We start from the raw sequence: 9,599 nt of genomic DNA on the forward strand, positions 1-9,599 counted from the left end.
AGGGCACGAACCCGTGTCCCCTGCATCGGCAGGCGGACTCTCAACCACTGCTCCACCAGGGAAGCCCTCTCAAGGTTTCTTCATGAGTGTGGAGAAGGAAGCACCTGACAGCAAATTTTATTCAGTACTTTCTTAGTATAGTATTTCCTGGATAGTCTCCTTCTAGCATCATAGTTGTGGTTATATTTGTATCTTCGTACCTTTTAGCACATGTGAGCTATTTTTTTAAAAAGTTTAGATATTACTTAAAAAACAAGATCTACCTCTAAATTTTATCTAAATAAACACCCTATAAGTAAAACCCATGCGAACCTTATGGTGCTCACTTAAAAGTATGTACTATCTTGATTTATAAGTTTAAATTCACAAATAAGGGTATTTCCTGTTGATGACTTTATTATGGAGTGACTTAATTGAAATTGTCATGGTTTAGAAGTTCAGATTTTTATTGGGGCGTGTATTAGAAGTTCAGATTTTTATTGGGGCATGTATTATATGAGAGAGAAAATGTTGCCATGCTGTGGGAGGCTTAGTGCAGTGCTTTTCAATTCCTTTTGGTGACTCACTGTTAGATAATGAGAATAATTTAGTGGTTGCAGTCAGCATTTTGAAAATATTGAGATGGAAGAGAATAAAACAAGTTAGACTGTATTGTACATGTTAAGAATAGTATTGTAGACCTTTTGGCTATCTATATTTATTTATTTGGAAGATTTTTCTTGTGGGGGCTTTGGAATCAGCCAGCTTTGAATTCCAGTTTAGCCACTTAATGCCACCATCACACGGCTTATTACTTTACTTAGTGCTTCAGCTTTCTCATTTGTAAAATAGGGATAATACTAGTACCTACTTCATAAGGTGGCTGTGAAGATTAAAGAGATGATGCATATGCATGTGAAGTGTTTAGAACAGTGCCTTTAAGGTAATGGTTTAAAACATGTTGGCTGTTATTAGTAGGATTCTTTGGTTATTAAATTATTATTATAGTGAAAGAGTTGTTGCATCTGCATACTGTACTTGTGAATATTGACTAGGACTAAATTGCTCTTCATGTATACATTCAAAAATAGTAAAATAATGAGCAAAAATGTGAAGAAATGGTAACTTTTTTTCTCTTCCTCTAAATACTTCAGGATATATTTCTACATATATAATGTTTTTTCAAACATAATCACAATACCATTATTAGAGCCAACACAAGTACCAGTAATTTAAATTCTCATCAAATACCCAGTCCATGTTCAGTTTTCTCCTCTCAGAAATACTCACTTACAGTTGGTTTATTTGCATTGGTATCCAGTCAGGTCCACACATTACATTTGGTTGACTCATCTCTTAAGAATCTTTTAATGATAACAGTTCCCTCTCTTTTTTCTTTTTCTTTTTCACTTTCCATTTTTAAGTAATTTTAGACTTAACAGAAAAGTTGCGTAAATAGTACACAGTTCCTGTATACTCTTCACCCAGCTTCCCCTCATGTTCACATCTCATACAACCAAAGAACAGTGATCAAAACTAAGGAATTAATATTGGTGTAATACTGTTAGCCACATTCCAGACTTATTAGAACTCCATGAGTTTTCCCACTAATGTCTTTTTTCTATTTTAGGATCCAGTTGAGGATACCACATTGCATTTAGTTTTCATGTTTCCTTAACCTCCCCTGAACTGTGATATTTCTTCAATTTTTCCTTGACTTTTAATGGTCTTGATTAAGAGGACTGATCAGGTATTTTGTGGAATTCCCCTTAATTTGGGTTTGTCTGATGTTTTCCCATGAGTAGATTAAAGTTACAGATTTTGGGCAAGAATACTACAAAAGTGATGTGCCCTTCTCAGTGGAAACTCAAGGGCTACAAGATATTGATATGTATCATTTCTGGTGATGTTACCCTTTATCAGATGATTAAGGTGATAATCTGCTGGGTTCTCCACTGTAAATTCACTATGGGGGAAATACTTTGATACTATGCAAATATCCTTTTTCTCAAACTTTAACTCATAAATTTTAGTACTGCTATTAACTTTTTAAGGGCTAAATGGGACTTGTCAGGGTTACTTCTCTGTAAATAACTTATTAAAAAACATAAAGCTCTAATATGCATTGAATTGAGGAATGACCATTAGTAATACATAAAAGTAAATTCAGGGACTTTCCTGGCAGTCCAGTGGTTAAGACCTCGCCTTCCAAAGCAGCGGGTGCGGGTTTGATCCCTGGTCAGGGAGCTAGGATCCCACATGCCTCGTAGCCAGAAAAACCAAAACATAAAGCAGAAGCAATATTGTAACAAATTCAATAAAGACTTTAAAAATGGTCCACATCAAAAAAAAAAAAATTCAAACACTATCTGAAATTTATATAAGTATCGCATGAGATCATAAATGTTATTGACTTTTAACTTCTTTTGGATCATATTTCTGTGAATTTATTCTATAAAAGATAATAAATGAAAATGTGAGGTAAGTAATAAGTAAAAATAAGACTTTAATGCTGTTTCATAAAAGCTTCTAAAAATTTCTTGTGTTATTGACAAGGAGCAAATACTATGTATATGTAATGTCTTAAAATAATTTTAGCATATTTATCTTTGATATTCATATATACTTAACATTCCTCCAAAGTACTTGTAAGTACGATGAAACGTGCATTATTGCAAATCTTGCAATACCTCTGGTGTTTTTCACTATCTGTAATCTTCTTCCACCTCTTCTCCTAGCTTTTTATTTAGAGTTAAGAAAACTCTAAAGTAGTCATAAGTATCACCGTTTGGAAAAAGTAGGAGATAAATTAATTCCTTTTCTTTTTTTTTTTAACACTTAGATAACGAAACTGCTGTTTATACATTAATGCCAATGGTTATGGCTGATCAACACAGGTGCGTGCCTATTTACAAATTTATATATATTTTTTCCACAAATTTATATTTTTTAAGAATATAAATTTACCTAAATGTTGTGTACATACACACACAAACACACCATAGAGTTTGGACATAGGTTTTGTCCTGCGGCAAGTTATTTAACCTCTATTATAATTTTCTGTCTGTGAAATAAGAAACAAGATTTTCTAAGATACATATCAACTGTAAAATTCTGTGATAAGAGATTTTCTAAATGCATAGTCAGAACTGAAAACAAGTATTTGCTTGGTCACTGACAGTGAAAAAAACATCATGATGGTTTCTGTTAGAGGTCACTACTGATCTTTATAGCAAAAAGTTAGGGCTGATGGACAAGTTATTCCCTAGTATTCTACTACTTTGATGTTCTTTCTATTGATGTAGTGTTGACACTTTTTTTACAGGACGCAAGTGAGTGAGGTGTGGTTGTCTGGCTGTGTGATGCGATGTTTCTACTTGGAACAGACAGCTCTGCTGTGGTTAGCCATTGGGTAGTTTAGTATTATGAGGAGAAAGTAAAGAGACACTGTAATTTGAAACACGTTTAAAATATAAATGATTTTTTTGCTTTGAACTCCTGTCTGATATAATTAAAACATGTTTTTGTCTGATTTTTCTTATTTGACCAAAATTAATATAGATAGGCTCAACTTTCTGCAGGGGGAGCAGCCAGTCCTACTCTCTTTGCTTCTCAAGAATCTAGTGGGAGCTGAAGCCAACTTAGGTGTCCTCAGAGCAGGTGACATAGTTAGAGCAGCAGACGAGGAACCCTTCAGCACCAGTTTATAGGTGAGGGCAGTTGGTTTTTGGATGCTGCTGCACTGGCTGCTGTGCTACGCTTAGAGAGTAGTGCCTTGTTTTTTGGCTGATGTGGGACAAAACCTTTTGAATAATTGGTAAGATTAACACTAAACAGCTATTAACTTGAGTTATTATGTTTTTAAAAACTTTTTTTTAACCTTGACTCAATTTTCTTTTGGCATAGGTCTGTTTCTGAACTACTATCAAATTCAAAGTTTGATGTCAATTATGCATTTGGACGTGTGAAAAGAAGCTTGCTTCACATTGCAGCAAAGTAAGACTAAGACATTTTGGATTAAATTTTGGTCTAGAGTAATGATCAGTAAGCTTTGAATCGGTGTGTTCCATAGTAGTTATGGAGAGAGATGAGAACAGACAGCTGAGTGGTTCTTTGTTTTGTCGAGGGCATAGTGTGCTATGCTTACATTCTTTCACTAGATAGATTGTTAATCTTGGGTTTGGACTCAAGTCTTATATCTGATGTTTTAGCTTGCTCTAGATCAGATTAGAGGAGGTTAGGCACGGGGATTGTCTTTCCTGGATATACTTAAGAGGGTACTTTCACCAAAATTTTACTTTTATCCCACCAATATACGATTTTATATGCTAATTGCATGTGAAGTTATTGGCTTTATATTTTTTACTTAGCTGTGGGAATGATTTTTATTCATAATTTTCCAGTGTGTAACTAATCAGTTTATTGATATGTCATCACCCTTTAGGATTTAGGTAGAGATTACTCTACCTAAGTAAAATTGATTTTTCAGTATAAATTTGGATTCTGGAAAGCCAAAAGTTGAGAGTACTATATGGTTTCCTTTATGTGCTAATACTTTATTTTGCTCTATATGAACTTCTCAAATACTTCATAGCTTTTGTAGTAGAATGTACCACCTTGAAAGTAGAGGATATTTACTATTTGTGACAGGAGTTAAATTGTAGGTCAATATGGACCCCCAAAATAATGTGTTTAATAGGGCTTTTTGTTTTTTAATTAAGCTATGTCAACTATGGCTGTCCGTTAAATGTGTCTGAACTGTTTTTAATATTGTTTTAGTTGTGGATCGGTGGAATGCTTGGTTCTGCTTTTAAAGAAAGGAGCAAATCCTAACTATCAAGATATTTCAGGCTGTACACCCCTTCATTTGGCAGCTAGAAATGGGTAAATATTTTTTCTTAAGTAGCTTAAGTTGTATTATCAGCTATGACTAAGAGTAGTCAAGGCACTCTGCCTTCATTTGGGAATTTTTTTTTTCTTTTGCCCAATATTTGCCTTGGGAAGAGGGTCTTGGATTATTATGTTACACTTTTAAATAACTATAATTTTAATAATTTATTAAGTTTACTAATATTTTTCTTCTTGAAGATATATTTGTCAAAGTTCATTTTTACTAGTATTATAATGACATTTTCTGAAAAGCATAATTTTCACCTCTGTTTTAGTGTCCTTTTTCCTGGTAGTCTTTTGCCTTGTCGAGCTCCATGGCTTATTTTCCACATTGTTTAGTTAATTTTATTAATGCAATTAAAGACAGAGTAAATACATTATACTTAGTTTTTTTCCTAAAATAAATTTATTTATTTTTGGCTGCGTTGGGTCTTTGTTGCTGCACGTGGGCTTTGTCTAGTTGCGGCGAGTGGGGGCTACTCTTCTTTGCGGTGCGCGGGCTTCTCATTGCAGTGGCTTCTCTTGTTGCAGATCACGGGCTCTAGGCGCACGGGCTTCAGTAGTTGTGGCTCGCGGGCTCTAGAACGCAGGCTCAGTAGTTGTGGTGCACAGGCTTAGCTGCTCCGCGGCATGTGGGATGTTCCCGGACCAGGGCTCAAACCCGTGTCCCCTGCTTTGGCAAGCGGATTCTTGACCACCACACCACCAGGGAAGTCCCTATGCCTAGTGTTTTTGTCAAGGATTCCAGATAGTCACGTCTCTGTGTCTGCCTCCACAATACTTTTCACTTCTTAAAATTCTGTTGGACTGAGAAACCAGACTAAAATAGTTGGAATTATGTTTAAAATGCAAATAAGTAGTTTTTGATTCAGGGCTTGAGGAACTTTACATTTATAAACATTTTTTGAATGCTGGAAAACTTTTCTGTGAAAGACTATTCCTATGTGTCTCTTCTTTTGATTACTCTTGGAAGTATTTTTGTTGACTGTTTTGAACAGGAATTCTAGGTAGTTGAGGTGGCTGCCTAAGTGAGATGGATATGGGGCTAAAATTGTCCACTGCCTCAGCCTGAGGCCTAATTTTTGTAGACAGGGATTAAAGTGGAACCAGAAAGACAAGAAACATAGTGATGTCTCAGTTGGACAGAGGAGAAGCGTAGCCCTTTGAGCCTGTCTGGTCTGTCCCATTTCCTGCCTTAGCACGTGAACCAGTTTAGTTTTCCACTGTTGCAAGAGGTAACGTGCTGATAAAACAATTGTTTTTCTAATAATTGGCCACATTAGGTATGTTGTAGGGTGTCATGCCCAAGGTCATAGACTAAATCATTCATTCCCTTGTTGAATTGATCTCAGGTCTAGATACATTATCCCAAATGTTGGTAGGATAGTGACAAAGCTCTCTGAAAAAGTTACATATAGAAAAATATCTTAGTACAGTGTCTCAACAACTGTAAATGAAAGGACAGATTGGTGCACAGCAGGGATAAAATGTCTACTGCTGTTGTAGTAGGAGACTTAGTCATTTAGGAGACCATCCCTTTTTTTTTTTCCCAACTTTGTTGAGGTATAATTGGTAAATAAAATTATAATATATTTAAAGTATATATCATGATGATTTGATCTATACATTGTGAAAGGATCTCTGTCATCTAGTTAATTAACATATCCATCACCTCACATATTTATCTTCTTTTTTTTTTTTTGGTGAGACATTGAATTTGGAGACCATTACATTTTAAAGATGAAGAAATATAACAGATATTATTACATAATTCACTTGGTAAATCAGTGAAGAGAAAAGGAGTAAGAAGAGTCCATAACCCTAACATAACATCTAACTTGGATGCCTTTCTATTTCTATAAAGGTTACTTTTGATATTCCATACTTAACTATTTTGGTTTTTATATATTGAATGAATGCCTTGTACAACTTAGAGGTGCTCAGTAAATGTTTATTAAGTGACTTGATTACTTGTTGCTTCCTGTCGCTTTTGATGGTTTCAGAAATAGTCTTTGGCTCTAATTTCTCTATAAGTTCAAATTTGTCTAGACTGAAGCAGAAGTCATAGGTGAATTCTACCCCTTTTGCTGGTCTATCTGGTTTATGGGGGTTTTTGTTTTGTCCTCTCATCTATCGTTGTCAGAGGGGTAGAGTATTTCTCTTGGCCTGCTTTAGTGTTTCTGTCTTCAGCCATCAGTGCATTAATACTAAATTGCCCTCCTTTCCAGTGGAAAACCCAGTAAGCTGCCTCTGAGCACATGGATGACTGGTCCCTGTGTCATTTGGGTTACCATAAACTTCTTATAATTGTTGCAGTATCTGGGCAGGAAAATAGTTGTTTCCTGTACAGTAGGATCCAGCATTGCTCATGATTGTATGAGAATATAAAAAGGGAAGACTTAAAAATTATTGTATATCCTTACGTTGCGTATTGGTCAGATTTGAAACATTTTTTCTTTTTTCTTTTTTAAAAATTTTTTTGCCGCACCGCACTGGGATGTGGGATCTTAGTTCTTCAACCAGGGATTGAACCCGTGCCCCCTGCAGTGGAAGTGTGGAGTCTTAACCACTGGACTGCCGGGGAAGTCCCAGAAACATTTTTTCTTTATTTTTTGGGCTAGATTGTGAGCTCATAAAGGGCAGAACTCATGTGTTAGTTAACATTTTAGCTCCATTCTAAGCAAAATTGGTGTGCACTTAGTTGGTCTTTTTGATTTACTCAGGGTTCTGGAAAATAGCAATAATGATTATTAAGTAAGAAAAAGGATATAGTTCTCTCATATTGCCCCGTACCTTTTGCAGTTCATTTTAGGGAGGGGGATTATGGATTGCTGCTTTTCTTCAACAACCTCTACCTTAAACACTTCTTTGGAGCTTTTTCCCTGGTACAGTCCCACCTAAGTGTTTATTTTGACAATATGCCAGTGCTCCATGACAGGCTTCTGAATAGATTTTAGAAATCCAGCAATATGGGTGCAGACACACACACACACACACACACACACACACACACACACACACACATAATTTAAACAATGCAATATTAATTTTAATAAGACTTTCTGGTCTGTTGCCTCATGTTATTGAAGATTTATTTTCTAAGGTTTTCATAACAGTGTGTTAGATGAAGGAACTTTGTAAACTTTTGAACTTAAAAGTTTACTCAGAGCTTTATTTTCTTCCATTTCTTTGATTATAAAGCTGATTTTAAATGACATTTAACCTCATTTTAGATATAAAAAATCAAAGCAAGGAAAGTAATTTGTTGTCTTTTAAAAGGTTTATTCAGTTAATAAAAATTTTAGCTATTGATTATAAAATTTAATAATTAGTAATCACTTAGCTATGCCTAGTACTGAGTTGATTAAAGAAATATAATCCATGGCACGAAGATATTTATTATCTGAGTAAATAGTTATATATACTACATGTGTTATGTATATTCTCTGTATGTCATATATATATATATATATATATATATATATAGCATACTTGCAAAGGGTTCCTGGACCCAGTTCCACTGTGTGTGTGTGTGTGTGTGTGTGTGTGTGTGTGTGTGTGTGTGTGTGTGTGGAGGGGGGCTTCCCCATACCAACAAGAAATTCTCGGATGCCAGCAGAGTGTCCTAGAAGTCAGCTCAATTCTGACACTATGTACCTTCAGGTAGAAGCAGATTCTGTAGGTAGAGGGCTCAGTCCTATAAGACCACTCTCTACTTCAGATGCCATTTGCAAGCTCAGTCACAAGTGGTGCTTCTGACTGACTGGCTACAAATTGGAGGTTCCGACAACCCCCTCCAACTCAGGATTCCAGTCGAAAGTCCAGGTTATTACCAGTACTTTTGACTGACTGGCTATAAATCAGAGGTTCCTACGATCCCTTTCTTGGGTTCAATTAATTTGCTAGAATGGCTCACAGAACTCAGGAAAATCTGTTTACTCACTAGATTACTGATTTATTATAAAAGGGTATTAAAGGATATGAATCAAGAGCCAAATGAAGAGACAGATACACAGGGTGAGGTCCTGAACAAAGAAGGTACCGGCATGGTCACACGGAGGAACATTTTGATTCCCATCTGGGAAGCTCTCCCTGAAAGGGACAAAAAGCTCTCCTTTTGGGTCTTTATGCAGGCTTCATTACATAGTCATGATTGACTTAAATCATTGGCCACTAGCAGTTGATTCAACCTCCAGGTGCTCTCCCCTCCCTGGAAATCGGGGTGGGACTGAAAGTACCCTGTAGTCATGTGGTTGGTTCTCCTGGCAACCAACCCCCACCCTTGGGTGGGACCCAAAATTCACCTTCCCTGAAACGTTTTCAGGAAATGAGGGCCATTGCCCTTAATTGCTTAGGAAATTCCAAGGGTTTGGGAGCTGTGACCCAAAAAATGTGGATTAAGACCAAATATATGTTTTTCCTATAAATCACAGTATCTCAATACTCACATTAATACTATATATACTATATTGTGTAACATTATACATAGTATGCTATTACACATACCCTATTTTATATTTTTTATGTATGTGTGTGTATATATATATATATATAAAATATACTCAACTAGATCATAAACTTTTTCATGCCATGGATTAAATCATATTTCCTTAATTCAATACTGAGCATAGGGCTTCCCTGGTGGCGCAGTGGCTGCGCGTCCGCCTGCCGATGCAGGGGAACCGGGTTCGCGCCCCGGTCTGGGAGGATCCCACATGCCGCGGAGCGGC

The 9,599-nt window shown here is 36.1% G+C and overlaps 1 protein-coding gene across 3 annotated transcripts in view; it reads left to right on the top strand.

The window, feature by feature from the left end:
* HACE1 (HECT domain and ankyrin repeat containing E3 ubiquitin protein ligase 1) overlaps positions 1-9,599 on the top strand; it is a 97,149-nt gene that overhangs the window by 3,393 nt on the left and 84,157 nt on the right. For 2 of the 3 annotated variants that reach the window (XM_024115519.3, XM_024115518.3), the window contains exons 2-4: positions 2,822-2,876; positions 3,886-3,975; positions 4,759-4,863. In XM_024115519.3, coding sequence (XP_023971287.1) covers positions 2,822-2,876; positions 3,886-3,975; positions 4,759-4,863 — 250 coding nt within the window. The remainder of the gene's footprint in view (positions 1-2,821; positions 2,877-3,885; positions 3,976-4,758; positions 4,864-9,599) is intronic. The other variant, XM_024115520.3, reaches the window with a different exon arrangement.

The sequence above is a fragment of the Physeter macrocephalus genome, chromosome 10, assembly GCF_002837175.3.
Source record: "Physeter macrocephalus isolate SW-GA chromosome 10, ASM283717v5, whole genome shotgun sequence".
In the NCBI taxonomy this organism is placed as follows: Eukaryota; Metazoa; Chordata; class Mammalia; order Artiodactyla; family Physeteridae; genus Physeter; species Physeter macrocephalus.